The following is a 14,782-nucleotide window of genomic DNA, read 5'->3' on the forward strand; positions in this document are numbered from 1 at the left end:
AAACGCTCATCCAGAGGCAGCGCTCCTAGTGGCCGGGGACTTTAATACAGGAAAACTTAAATCTGTTCTACCTAATTTCTACCAGCATGTTAAATGTGCAACTAGAGGAAAGAAAACTCTAGACCACCTTTACTCCACACACAGAGACGCGTACAAAGCTCTCCCTCGCCCTCCATTTGGCAAATCTGACTATAATTCTATCCTCCTGATTCCTGCTTATAAGCAAAAACTAAAGCAGGAAGCACCAGTGACTCGGTTAATAAGGAAGTGGTCAGATGACGCAGATGCTAAGCTACAGGACTGTTTTGCTAACACAGACTGGAATATGTTCCGGGATTCTTCCGATGGCATTGAGGAGTACACCACATCAGTCACTGGCTTCATCAATAAGTGCATCGATGACGTCGTCCCCATAGTGACCGTACGTACATACCCCAACCAGAAGCCATGGATTACAGGCAACATCCGCACTGAGCTAAAGGGTAGAGCTGCCGCTTTCAAGGAGCGGGACTCTAACCCAGACGCTTATAAGAATTCCTGCTATGCCCTCCGATGACCCATCAAACAGGCAAAGAGTCAATACAGGACTAAGATTGAATCGTACTACACCTGCCTAAATGACTACCGACCCGTAGCACTCACATCTGTAGCCATGAAGTGCTTTGAAAGGCTGGTCATGGCTCACATCAACACCATTATCCCAGAAACCCTAGACCCACTCCAATTTGCATACCGCCCTATGACCTTTTTTCTTATTTTGTTACGTTACAGCCTTATTCTAAAATTGATTAAATAGTTTTTTCCCCTAATCAAACTACACACAATACCCCATAATGACAAAGCAAAAACAGGTTTTTAGAAATTGTTACAAATGTATTAAAAATAAAAACGGAAATATCACATTTACATAAGTATTCAGAACCTTTACTCAGTACTTTGTTGAAGCACCTTTGGCAGCGATTACAGCCTTGAGTCTTCTTGCGTATGACGCTACAAGCTTGGCACACCTGTATTTGGGGAGTTTCTCCCATTCTTCTCTGCAGATCCTCTCAAGCTCTGTCTGGTTGGATGGGGAGCCTCGCTGCACAGCTATTTCCAGGTCTCTCCAGAGATGTTCGATCGGGTTCAAGTCCGGGCTGTAGCTGGGCCACTCAAGGACATTTAGAGACTTGTCCTGAAGCCACTCCTGCGTTCTCTTGGCTGTGTACTTAGGGTCGATGTCCTATTGGAAGGTGAACCTTCGCCCCAGTCTGAGGTCCTGAGCGCTCTGGAGCAGGTTTTCATCAAGAATCTCTCTCTACTTTGCTCCATTCATCTTTCCCTCGATCCTGACTTGTCTCCCAGTCCCTGCCGCTGAAAAACATCCCCACAGCATGATGCTGCAACCACCATGCTTCACTGTAGGGATGGTGCCAGGTTTCCTCCAGACGTGACACTTGGCATTCAGGCCAAAGAGTTCAATCTTGGTTTAATCAAACCAGAGAATCTTGTTTCTCATGGTCTGAGAGCCTTCAGGTGCCTTTTACTGAGGAGTGGCCACTCTACCATAAAGGCCTGATTAGTGGAGTGCTGCAGAGATGGTTTTCCTTCTGGAAGGTTTTCCTGTATCCACAGAAGAACTCTGGAGCTCTGTCAGAGTGACCATCAGGTTCTTGGTCACCTCCCTGACCAAGGCCGTTCTCCCCCGATTGCTCAGTTTGGCCGGGCGGCCAGCTCTAGGAAGAGTCTTGATGGTTCCAAACTTCTTCCATTTAAGAATGATGGAGGCCACTATGTTCTTGGGGACCTTCAATGCTGCAGACATTTTTTGGTACCCTTCCCCAGATCTGTGCCTCAACACAATCCTGTCTCGGCGCTCTACGGACAATTACTTTGAGCTCATGGCTTGGTGTTTGCTCTGACATGCCCTGTCAGCTGTGGGACCTTATATAGACTGGTGTGTGCCTTTCCAATCAATTGAATTTACCACAGGTGGACTCCAATCAAGTTGCAGAAACATCTCAAGGATGATCAATGGAAACAGGATGCACCTGAGCTCAATTTCGAGTCTCATAGCAAAGTGTCAGTTTTTTATTTTTAATACATTTGCAAACATTTATAATAACCTGTTTTCGCTTTGTCATTATGGGGTGTTGTGTGTAGATTGATGAGGGAAATAAATTATTTAATCAATTTTAGAATAAGGCTGTAATGTAACAAAATGTGGAAAAAGTCAAGGGTTCTGAATACTTTCAAATGCACTAGGCTAAACGCCAGTCATGTTTGACAAATATAATGTAAGATCATTATTAATATTAATGTCTAAAGGCTTGATTCTCTGGACATGCTCTATATATGCAAAGTATTGGACACCCCTTAAAATTAGTGGATTCGGCTATTTCAGCTGACGGGTGTATAAAATCAAGCACACCGCCATGCAATCTCCATAGACAAACATTGGCAGTAGAATGGCCTTACTTAAGAACTCAGTGACATTCAACGTGGTACCGTCATAGGATGCCACCTTTCCAACAAGTCAGTTCATCAAATTTCTGCCCTGCTAGAGCTGTCCCGGTCAACTGTAAGTGCTGTTATTGTGAAGTGGAAACGTCTAGGAGCAACAATGGCTCAGCCGCGAAGTGGTAGGCCACACAAGCTCACAGAATGGGACCAGCGAGTGCTGAAGCGCGTAGCGTGTAAAAATCGTCTGTCCTCGGTTGCAACACTTGCTACCGAGTTCCAAACTTCCTCTGGAAGCAACGTCAGCACAAGAACTGTTCATTCGCCGCCATTGGACTCTGGAGCAGTGGAAACGTGTTCTCTGGAATGATGAATCACGCTTCACCATCTTGCAGTCTGACGGACAAATCTGGGTTTGGCGGATGCCAGGAGAACGCTACCTGCCCGAATGCATAGTGCCAACTGTACATTTTGGTGGAAAAGGAATAATGGTCTGGGGCTGTTTTTCATGGTTCGGGCTAGGCCCCTTAGTTCCAGTGAAGGGAAATCTTAACGCTACAGCATACAATTACATTCTAGACGATTCTGTGCTTCCAACTTTGTGGCAACAGTTTGGGGAAGGCCCTTTTCTGTTTCAGAATGACAATGCCCCCATGCACAAAGCGAGGTCCACACAGAAATGGTGTGTAATAACTTGACTGGCCTGCACAGAGCCCTGACCTCAACCCCATCAACAACCTTTGGGATGAATTGGAATGCAGCTGTGAGTCAGGCCTAATCGCCCAACATCAGTGCCTGACCTCACTAATGCTCGTGGCTGAATGGAAGCAAGTCCCCGCAGCAATGTTCCAACATCTAGTGGAAAGCCTTCCCAGAAGAGTGGAGGCTGTTATAGCAGCAAAGGGGGAACCAACTCCACATGAATGCCCATGATTTTGGAAAGAGATGTTTGACGATCAGATGTCCACATACTTTTGGTCATTTAGTGTACTTGTGGCACTGTTAGTTCAGATAAGAGAGAAAGGCCAGTTCCTGTTGCGCACTGCAACATTACCCAACTTGCAATCTAAGCGGAGGCAGTCAACATTTTGCAACTATTTAACCATAAACGTTTAAAACCTGGAAGTTTTTTGTCATTTTATAAGGCGTATTACTTTGTTCTGACCATAGGAATGTTAAGGAGATTATTTTATAAACATATGCCATTGAAATCAGTATTTCCCTCATGTTCTCAACTGTCTTTTGTTGTCCAGCAGCCAAAGACACAATCTTAGTCATGTTGCAACTTAACAACCCATGTTTGTTGATGCGTCTTTAGATCTTCCCTGTTTCAAAATTTCTAAAGGATATTTTCGTCTCTGCCATATGAAACCGCTCGCATTTGCGGTGCACTTTGAAGATATTTTTTTTTTTAACGCTAATTTCAAATTTGGAACATTCGTACGTATAGCCTACTGCCATGTGCGCATTGCTGCGCTCATTTGTGAAGAAATAGCCTAATAGTTTATCAACATTTTAAGCTAAACGCTCTGATCTTCAGCCTCATTCCTTTAAAAGGTTTTTTGATGTACAGTGGTTGTATTAATTTGGGATCTCCTACAACTGTTCCAGAGTAGGCTATGTTTTAAATATTTATTTATTGCACAGAACAACAAGCTGACCAATAGAATAAGTCAACTTTTGTACTATAGTGGATTGCCATAGGCTAGTGCTTTTGCTGTTCGTTACTCATCTTGTTGGCTGACGAAAAGTAAATGTGGACAGTTCTAACATCTTCAATATGCACCTTGTTGCTTCCCCGATGTGTCTGTTTTCACTTGTAGCCTTCGGAGCTGCGATGCCTGTGAGAAGGACCCGATCACATGACGGGCATTGGCTAATAAGAATTGAGATATCTGAGAGAGCCATGTGAGTGAGAGGTGCTTCGGAGCACAGCGCTTGGCAGCCGGGAGAAGGGAATTATAATTGTTATATTCAGCCCAAGTGCACAACGACCACTTTGGCCGCAAAGCATGGATTTTCTTAGGGGGTATTACGGCCACACATTATGACCGCTGGGAAATTCAAGGCCTGACCATGATAGTTCCTTAGTGATGTGGACACCGAGGAACTTGAAGCTCTCGACCCGCTCCACTAGAGCCCCATCGGTGGAATACGGGCGTGCTTGGCCCTCCTTTTCCTGTAGTCCATGATCAGTTCCTTTGTTTTGCTTACATTGAGGGAGAGGTTGTTGTCCTGGCACCACTCTGCCAGGTCTCTGACCTCCTCCCTATAGGCTGTCTCATCATCGTCAGTGATCAGGACTGCCATCGTCCTATCATCAGCAAACTTAATGATGGTGTTAGAGTCGTGCGCGGCCTCACAGTCGTGGGTGAACAGGGAGTACAGGAGGGGACTAAGCACGCACCCCTGAGGGGCCCCCATGTTGAGAGTCAGCGTGGCGGATGTGTCTACCCTCACCACCTGGGGGCGGCCCGTCAGGAAGTCCAGGATCCAGATGCAGAGAGAGGTGTTCAGTCCCAGGGTCCTTCGCTTAGTGATGAGCTTGGAGGGCACTATGGTGTTGAACGCTGAGCTGTAGTCAATGAACAGCATTCTCACATAGATGTTCCTCTTGTCCAGGTGGGTGGACAGTGTGGAGTGCAGTAGAGATTGTGTCATCTGTGGATCTATTGAAGTGGGTCCAGGGTGTCTGGGATGATGGTGTTGATGTGAGCCATGACCAACCTTTCAAAGCATTTCATGGCTACAGATGTGAGTGCTACGGGGCAATAGTCATTTAGACAGGTTTTTTAAATTAAATGTTTTACCTTTATTTAAACAGGTAAGACCAGCCTATAGGTTACCTTGGCGTTCTTGGGCACAGGGACTATGGTGGTCTGCTTGAAACATGTAGGTATAACAGACTGGGTCAGGGAAAGGTTGAAAATGTCGGCTACGTAAAGCATCCGGAACAGCTGGTGCTCTCATGCATGGTTCAGTGTTGCTTGCCTTGAAGCGAGCATAGAAGGCATTTAGCTCGTCTGGTAGGCTCGCGTCACTGGGCAGCTCACGGCTGGGTTTCCCTTTGTAATCTGTGATAGTTTACAAGCCCTGCCACTTCCGACGAGCTCAGAGCTGGCATAGTAGGATTCGATCTTACTATTGTATGTCATGTGATGTCACGAGAGGCTGTGTCCTGGAGGGACGTTACATCCCCCTGAGGTGGCTGCAAACCCAGACAGCTATGGCTCCATCTGCTGGTATGGTCGGGAACTCCACCCCTCTATGGCCAATCTTCCCACGCAGCTGAAACAAATGAGGAGCTGATGAGCTGAAGGTTTGGGAAGGGAAGAGACACAGTCTCCAACCTGGGCGCTCTGGAGGACAAGAGGGCTGCACGTCCACTTCCATGAGGAATATAAGGATTTGGAGATACTTACCTTTGGGAAATACTCACCTTTGGATATATGCACCTGTGGAAATACGTGAGAGACATTTGGAAGGACTTTTTGCTGGGTTGGCCACTAGCTGCAACGTGGACTACAGTAAGGCTGGGGAAAAGTTATCTGAGCGAGTGAGAATTATGACTTTGGATGTGGAAGAGACATCCCTGAACTGTTAACCCTTAAAGAGCCACAAGAGAACAGAATTTTGTTATATTTTCGTTAATTTCCCAAGACCTATAATAAAATCCTTGTTTTGTTTGAACCTTGTCTCCTTGCACTACTTGAGCAATCCCGCTGAAAGCTGTGTAGCCTCTCGTGACGTCACAGATGGTGGAGAATACGGGCACGCTCAAGCGTTAATAGTGCATGTCAGAGGAGGATACCGAAGGTTTGATCACCCAGTTTTCCAAGTTGGCCGTAGGCTCCCGCCGACTGAAATGGAGGACATATTGAAAGCCCTTGTTGCTGGCCAGCAAGCCCAGATGCAAGCAAACGTGGCTCTCTTGGAGGAGCAAAAGAAAGCCAACCTTCTGAAGGCAGAGGAATTGCAGTTGCAGAGACAGAGGGTGGTCCAAAATACCCGCCCAATAAAGGCAAGTGACTTTATATCTAAGATGGGAGCTACCGATGACATTGAGGCATACCTGCATGCATTTGAGGCCACGGCCACTAGGGAAGCCTGGCCCAAGCAACAGTGGGTTGGTCTGTTAGCCCCCCTTTCTAACCGGGGAATCGCTGAATGCTGTCCGGGACCTGGGCCCTGACCAGGTTACTGACTATGATGCCCTGAAGTCTGAGATCCTCAGCAGATATGGACTCACAAAGTTTGGTATGGCCCAGCGCTTTCACAGCTGGACCTTCCAACCAGACCAACCTCCTCGGGCGCAGATGCATGAACTTGTCCGAATCGCAAGGAAATGGCTGGATCCGCAGAGGAATACAGCAGCGGCGGTGGTGGAGGCCGTTGTGGTGGATCGTTACCTACGCGCCCTGCCTTATGAGGCAAAACGGTTCATCAGTCAACAGGCCTTGACCACGGCTGATCTGACCGTGGAAGCTGTGGAAAAGTACCAGGCCACAGCGGAGATGCTGAATGCTTCCCGAAAAGACCCCAGGAGTGCGGCCCCACCACAAATGGGAAGAACCCGTCCAAAGGACCCCAAGGTCTCGAACCCAGCCACGTCAGGACTTTTCCCGGCTCCAGGGGGAGCCAGAAACCAGGCGGGTCCAAGAAGAGTACACCAGGAGGGGGAAACTCGACAGTGTTACCGGTGTGGGGAGATGGGACATATCTCCTGGCAGTGTGGGAAACCAGCCGAGGAACCTATGCCCACTGCGGAGTCCTCCAGCTCAGCACCCACACACCGTTTTGCCTCGCTCTTGGGAGTCGTAGATGGCGGCCCAGATCGACCCCCCCACCTGCCCGGTAACTGTGAATCACCATGATGTGGAGGCCTTACTGGATTCTGGTAGCCGGGCCACCCTGGTGCGTAAGGATTTGGTGGGCCCAACGTGTCTGACCCCGGGGAAAGTCCTCCCAGTTTCCTGTGTCCATGGGGACACCAGAGAATACCCCATTACTGAACTTACAATGACCAGCACACGGGGAACCATACACACGACGGCGGGGGTGGTTGATTCCCTCCCCGTCCCTGTCCTAATTGGACGAGACTGCCCAGCCTTTTACCCACTCTGGAGAGAGTCTCAGGAGAGGATAACCCGAGTACCTCGGAAACGGAGAGGCAAGACTCATCCTGGGAAGGCTCCGGTGCAATCCTCCGAGTTACTCACTCCCGCCCGGGCTCTGATAGGGATGGCAGGTGCCCAGACCGACACCGAGACTGGTCCGGATACGGGAGAAGAGAACGCAGCCCAGGAAAGTGCTCCGTTCTCCAGTGAAGAAGACGTCCCAGGCACCCAAGAGCTTCCCCCTCTCACAGGCCAGTATGGTACGGCTCAATTACAAGATCCTACTCTTGCAAATGCCTTAAGAAATGTGCAGGTATTAGAAGGTGTAGTGTTAGGTGATAAGACAAACCCTACTTACCCCCATTTCGCAGTAAACCGGGGGTTAGTATATCAGATAGTCAAGAAAAATGATGAAGTGCATGAACAGCTCCTCGTGCCACAGCCCTATCGGGCCACAGTACTCAACCTAGCACACACACACCCGCTTAGGGGCCCACTTGGGGGTAGAGAAGACTAAGGAAAGAATCATGCAACGTTTCTTTTGGCCAGGAGTACACAAAGAGATAGAGAACTACTGCCGTAGTTGCCCTGAGTGTCAGCAGGTTGCGCCAAAGCCCACATATAGAAACCCGCTCATTCCCTTGCCCATTATCGAAACTCCTTTTGAGAGGATTGAATTAGACATAGTCGGGCCCTTACCGAAAAGTTCCAGGGGACATCAATACATTCTGGTCATTCTGGACTATGCATCCCGGTACCCGGAGGCCATTCCGCTGAGGAAGGCTACATCCAGACAAATCGCCAAGGAGCTGTTCCGTCTCTCAACTAGTCTGGGAATCCCAAAAGAGATATTGACGGACCAAGGGACTCCATTCATGTCCAGGGTGATGAAAGAACTCTGTGCTTTACTGAAAATCAAACAGCTGAGAACCTCGGTCTACCACCCCCAGACAGATGGCCTAGTCGAACGTTTTAACAAAACACTAAAATCCATGCTGCGGAAAGCGGTAGGGGAAGATGGGCGCAACTGGGATCAGCTGTTACCCTACATATTATTTGCGGTGAGAGAGGTACCTCAGTCTTCTACTGGTTTTTCACCCTTTGAGCTCTTGCTTTCCTACAGACCCAGAGGACTGCTCGACATCGCCAAGGAGGCCTGGGAGGAGCAGCCATGCCAACAGCGGACACTGATCGACCATGTCGGGGCTATGAGGGAGAGAATGAAGGCCATCTATCCCATGATGCGGGAACACCTGGAGGCCAGTCAGCGGCAACAGCAAGCCTCCTACAACAGATCTGCTCAACCCAGGGAGTTTAAGCCGGGGGACAGAGTGCTGGTCCTGGTGCCAACCGTTGAGTGTAAATTCCTGGCAACCTGGCAAGGACCATATGAGGTCATTGAACGCATGGGAGAAGTAAACTACAAGGTGAGGCAACCAGATAAAAGAAAAACTGAGCAGATTTATCATGTTAACCTTTTAAAGAAGTGGCACGCCAGAGAGGCGCTGTTCAGCTGTCTACCCCCCACAGAGACCAAGGAACCGGCGCGAGAAGAGGTTCAGCTGGGTCCAAATCTGTCCCCACATCAACGACAGATGGCCCTGGAACTCGTGGAGCAGAACCAGGATGTCTTCTCCTCCCTTCCCGGTCACACAGAGGTGGTCCAACATGAGATCCGCACCATGCCTGGCCGAACGGTAAACCAGCGCCCGTACCGCGTGCCAGAGGCTCGTAAAGTGGTTATACAGAAGGAGGTAAGGAAGATGCGGGAGTTGGGAGTAATCGAAGAGTCCCACAGTGCCTGGGCAAGTCCCATCGTACTAGTTCCCAAGCCAGACGGTTCAGTACGATTTTGTAATGACTATCGAAAGTTGAATGAAGTGTCTGAATTTGATGCATACCCAATGCCTCGTGTCGATGATTTAATAGACTCCTTGGGGCATGCTCGTTTCCTAACCACTCTTGATCTCACAAAAGGCTACTGGCAGGTGCCCCTGACCCCGGCGTCTAAGGAGAAGACAGCCTTTGCCACCCCGGAGGGGCTCTACCAGTATACCCGACTTCCGTTTGGTCTCCACGGGGCACCTGCCACGTTCCAACGCCTGATGGATCGAGTCCTTGCGCCCCACAAGAGTGCACGCAGCGGCTTATTTGGATGATGTTGTTATACAAAGTCCGGATTGGGCCAGCCACATACCCCGGGTACAAGCGGTGCTGGATTCGCTCAGGGAAGCAGGGCTCACGGCAAACCCGAAGAAGTGCAAGCTGGCCTTCAGTGAGACAAACTACCTGGGGTACACCATTGGGCGGGGGTTGGTCAAACCACAGGAAGCCAAACTGCGGGCCATACAGGACTGGCCGCAGCCCATCACCAAGAAGCAAGTAAGGTCATTTTTGGGCCTCGCTGGCTACTATAGACGCTTTATTGCAGATTTTGCTACCATAGCTGCACCGTTGACGGAGCTGACGACCAAACGCCACTCACGAATGGTGAAGTGGAACCCTGCGGCGGAGGCGGCTTTCCTCAACCTGGAAGCGAGCACTCTGCTCCAGTCCGATCCTGGTGGCACCAGACTTCAAGAAGGAATTCATTGTCCAAGCGGATGCTTCGGAGGTGGGTCTGGGTGCTGTCCTCACCCAGGCACATGACGGTGAAGAACATCCCATTCTCTACCTAAGCAGAAAGTTACTTCCAAGAGAGAAGAACTATTCAACGGTGGAGAAAGAATGTCTGGCTGTAGTCTGGGCCCTGGAGTCCCTTCGGTTCTATCTCCTGGGCCGACGTTTCATGGTGGTATCTGATCACGCCCCTCTGCAGTGGATGGCCAAGAACAAGGAATCAAACAGTAGAGTAACCAGATGGTTTTTGAGCTTGCAACCGTTTAACTTTTCTGTTGTCCACAGGGCTGGCAAGCACCACGGCAATGCGGGACGCCCTCTCCCGGCGTGATGCCTTCTTCGCTGCCTTTACCCCGACGAGGGACGTCGGTCCCGAGGAGGGGGATGTGTGATGTCACGAGAGGCTGTGTCCTGGAGGGACGTTACATCCCCCCTGAGGTGGCTGCAAACCCAGACAGCTATGGCTCCATCTGCTGGTATGGTCGGGAACTCCACCCCTCTATGGCCAATCTTCCCACGCAGCTGAAACAAATGAGGAGCTGATGAGCTGAAGGTTTGGGAAGAGAAGAGACACAGTCTCCAACCTGGGCGCTCTGGAGGACAAGAGGGCTGCACGTCCACTTCCATGAGGAATATAAGGATTTGGAGATACTTACCTTTGGGAAATACTCACCTTTGGATATATGCACCTGTGGAAATACGTGAGAGACATTTGGAAGGACTTTTTGCTGGGTTGGCCACTAGCTGCAACGTGGACTACAGTAAGGCTGGGGAAAAGTTATCTGAGCGAGTGAGAATTATGACTTTGGATGTGGAAGAGACATCCCTGAACTGTTAACCCTTAAAGAGCCACAAGAGAACAGAATTTTGTTATATTTTCGTTAATTTCCCAAGACCTATAATAAAATCCTTGTTTTGTTTGAACCTTGTCTCCTTGCACTACTTGAGCAATCCCGCTGAAAGCTGTGTAGCCTCTCGTGACGTCACAGTCACGATCGTCGTTAGATGAAGCGGACCAAGGCGCAGCGTGATATGCGTACATTCTTTTATTGCAGTACACAACACGAACCAAAACAACAAAACAAACGATACGTGAAGTCCTGGGTTGAATACAAACCTTCCGGAACAAGATCCCACAAATGACAAGTGCAAAACAGGTTGCCTAAGTATGGTTCCCAATCAGAGACAACGAGACACAGCTGCCTCCGTTTGGGAACCACCCCGGCCAACACAGAAACACACGATCTAGAAAAGAACACTACACATAGAAACTAACACCCTGGCTCAACATATAAGAGTCCCCAGAGCCAGGGCGTGACAGTACCCCCCCCCCCAAAGGCGCGGACTGCGACCGCGCCAACTAAACCCAACAGGGGAGGGGCCGGGTGGGCACTCCGCCTCGGAGGCGGATCCGGCTCCGGGCGTGACCACCACTCTCTAACATCCCGCCCGTAGCGCCCCTGGTCTGGCCCCGCTGGCTGGAGCTGGACTGGACATCGGTGGAGCGGATTGCTTAGGCTCCGGTGTGGAGCAGCTGACCGGTACCTGACCAGGCACCGGTGAAACAGGCACGGGCTGTGCCGGACTGACGACGCGCACCACAGGCTTGGTGCGGGGAGCAGGAACAGGCCGGGCCGGGCTGGCGACGCGCACCACTAACTTAGTGCGGGGAGCAGGAACGGGTTGGGCCGGGCTGGGAACACGCACCACTAACTTAGTGCGGGGAGCGGGAACGGGTCGGGCCGGACTGGGAACACGCACCACTAACTTAGTGCGGGGAGCAGGAACGGGTTGGGCCGTACTGGGAACACGCACCACTAACTTAATGCGGGGAGCGGGAACGGGTTGGGCCGGACTGGGAACACGCACCACTAACTTAGTGCGGGGAGCGGGAACGGGTCGGGCCGGACTGGGAACACGCACCACTAACTTAGTGCGGGGAGCAGGAACGGGTTGGGCCGTACTGGGAACACGCACCACTAACTTAGTGCAGGGAGCAGGAACGGGTTGGGCCGTACTGGGAACACGCACCACTAACTTAGTGCGGGGAGCAGGAATGGGCCTGACCGTACTGGGAACACACACCACTGGCCTTGTGCGGGAATCAGGAACGGGCCGGACCGGACTGGTGACACACACCACTTGTTTGGTGCGAGGAGCGGGACTGGGTTTCCTCATAAACCTCCGCTCCCTCTGCTGCCTACTCAGTTCCTCTCGCCGTGCCTCTACACTCTCCTTCTCCCTCTTGACCAATGGCCCCCGTAACCTGGTGGCCTCCTCTCCTAGTCCACAAACTCGCCCTGTAGCTGCCTCCAGCAGCCCCGTCGTCCATGCCGTGTGCCCCCCCCAAAAAATTAATTGGGGTTGCCTCTCGCCTGTCCGACGACGACACTGTTGGCGCCGTACCTCCTCTCTCGCCAGGGCTTTAACTTTAGCCCATGGCCCTTTGCCCGCGAACATGTCCTCCCAGGACCACCATTGGCCCACCTGGGCCATCGCCAACCTCTCCAGCTCCTTACCCGGCGTTTGCTCCTGGACACGCTGCTTGGTCCCTTATTTGGTGGGATCTTCTGTCACGATCGTCGTTAGATGAAGCGGACCAAGGCGCAGCGTGATATGCGTACATTCTTTTATTGCAGTACACAACACAAACCAAAACAACAAAACAAACGATACGTGAAGTCCTGGGTTGAACACAAACCTTCCGGAACAAGATCCCACAAATGACAAGTGCAAAACAGGCTGCCTAAGTATGGTTCCCAATCAGAGACAACGAGACACAGCTGCCTCCGATTGGGAACCACCCCGGCCAACACAGAAACACACGATCTAGAAAAGAACACATAGAAAACAAAACATAGACACTACACATAGAAACTAACACCCTGGCTCAACATATAAGAGTCCCCAGAGCCAGGGCGTGACACTGTATTAACACTTTGCTTGCTTGATGACTCGTCGGAGGTCGTAGCGGGATTTCTTATAAGCGTCCGGATTAGTGTCCCGCTCCCTGAAAGTGGCAGCTCTAGCCTTTAGCTCAGTGTGGATGTTGCCTGTAATCCATGGTTTCTGGTTGGGCTGTACGTTCACTGTGGGGACGGCGTCGTCGATGAACTTATTAATGAAGCTGATGACTGATGTGGTAAATTCCTTAATGCCATCGGATGAATCCCAGAACGTATTCCAGCCTGTGCTAGCAAAACTGTCCTGTAGCTTAACATCCACTTTATCGGACCACTTCCGTATTGTGTGAGTCAATGGTACTTCCTGTTTGTGTTTTTGCTTGTAAGCAAAAATCAGGAGGATAGCGTTATGGTCAGATTTGCCAAATGGAGGGCGAGGGAGAGCTTTGTATGCATTTCTGTGTGTGGAGTAAAGAGAACATTTGGATTTTTTTTTTTTTTTTTTTGAAGTTAGGCACTCTCACTCTGTGTGTGTGCTGTGCGTGCGTGTCAGTAATGATTTGGATACCCTTCCCTCAGACCTCACCTCCCCACCTTGCTTCAAATCAATGAATGAGTTCCACAGGGAGCTATAGTAAAGCTCATTACAGTAAAGAGTGGAGAAAGCAGTCAGTGGCTCTCCAAACTAAGAGCACCACCTGTCTGCTCCACACAGACTTGCCTACATCGTATTTCATTATGTGTATGCTATTCAGAATATTTGCCACTAATAGACTGTGCACTTAAAGATGGACATCGATCAAACAGACATGTTCATTGGTTATTGATGCCAAGCCACTGCCGGTTAAATTACAATCTGTGTCTTCCCCTAGTTAAGTGCCTGTTGTGTTATATTTGGTTCCCAGTCCCAGTGGTGTGGAGGAGATCTGATTGGCTGTGTTTTCTCAGTTCTGTAACAGGAAGTGTCCTGACTAGCGGGGGTTGATAGTCTCACTACCTCAGCTGCCCTCTCACTCTGCTCAGACTACTGTTGGCTTATGTCTTGGCACAGGCTGAAATGCCATCAGTGGCAGCACCATATCCGCTAACCACCCCTTCACACACTCTAGACTCTCCCTTCTCTCAGAACATAGGCCTAGTCTCCCTTTCACTTTACAACTGTACCAAATGTACCCAAGATCTGCTTGATAAGATTTAGTAATCTTTTCCTGTACAGATGGCCACCCGAAGGGTAGCCTATTTTGATGTGGATCTGGAATACTTTATCTAATACCGTGGGCCATGTTTCACTTGTTTTTATAGAAATAAGCTAAATAAATTAAACCCGTACTGAATATATAGGCTAATCGTGATTCAGTTCTACTTTATAATTTCAACCAGCAGAGGTCACAATGACTGAAGCATTTTTGTCATACCCATGTATTCATAATAGTATTTACACCCTGTTCTCTCTCTCTCTCTCCTGTCCATCGTAGGCTGCAGGTATAGCAGACAGAGCCATGCTGAAAGCGGGCATGGCCAAGGCAGCGCTGCCCAAGCCAGGGCTCCAGGAGAGGGCCAAGCAACACTCCCTCGCCCCCTCTACCACCACCACAGCTACAGGCATCAAAACCTCCAGATCCTCCAACACCCTGGCCACAGACTTGCGCCTCAGCAGGGTGAGTGGTGCCAGACACAGTAGATGACAGTGGCACCACTGAACAC

At 50.1% G+C, this 14,782-nt stretch overlaps 1 protein-coding gene across 3 annotated transcripts in view; it reads left to right on the top strand.

The window, feature by feature from the left end:
- The window catches only part of LOC121573552 (cytospin-B), a 221,185-nt gene that overhangs the window by 62,980 nt on the left and 143,423 nt on the right, over positions 1–14,782 (top strand). For all 3 annotated transcript variants that reach the window (XM_041885626.1, XM_041885628.1, XM_041885627.1), the window contains exon 2: positions 14,554–14,736. In XM_041885626.1, the coding sequence (XP_041741560.1) occupies positions 14,578–14,736 (159 nt within the window). In that variant the 5' untranslated portion in view covers positions 14,554–14,577. The remainder of the gene's footprint in view (positions 1–14,553; positions 14,737–14,782) is intronic.

The sequence above is a fragment of the Coregonus clupeaformis genome, chromosome 9, assembly GCF_020615455.1.
Source record: "Coregonus clupeaformis isolate EN_2021a chromosome 9, ASM2061545v1, whole genome shotgun sequence".
In the NCBI taxonomy this organism is placed as follows: domain Eukaryota; kingdom Metazoa; phylum Chordata; class Actinopteri; order Salmoniformes; family Salmonidae; genus Coregonus; species Coregonus clupeaformis.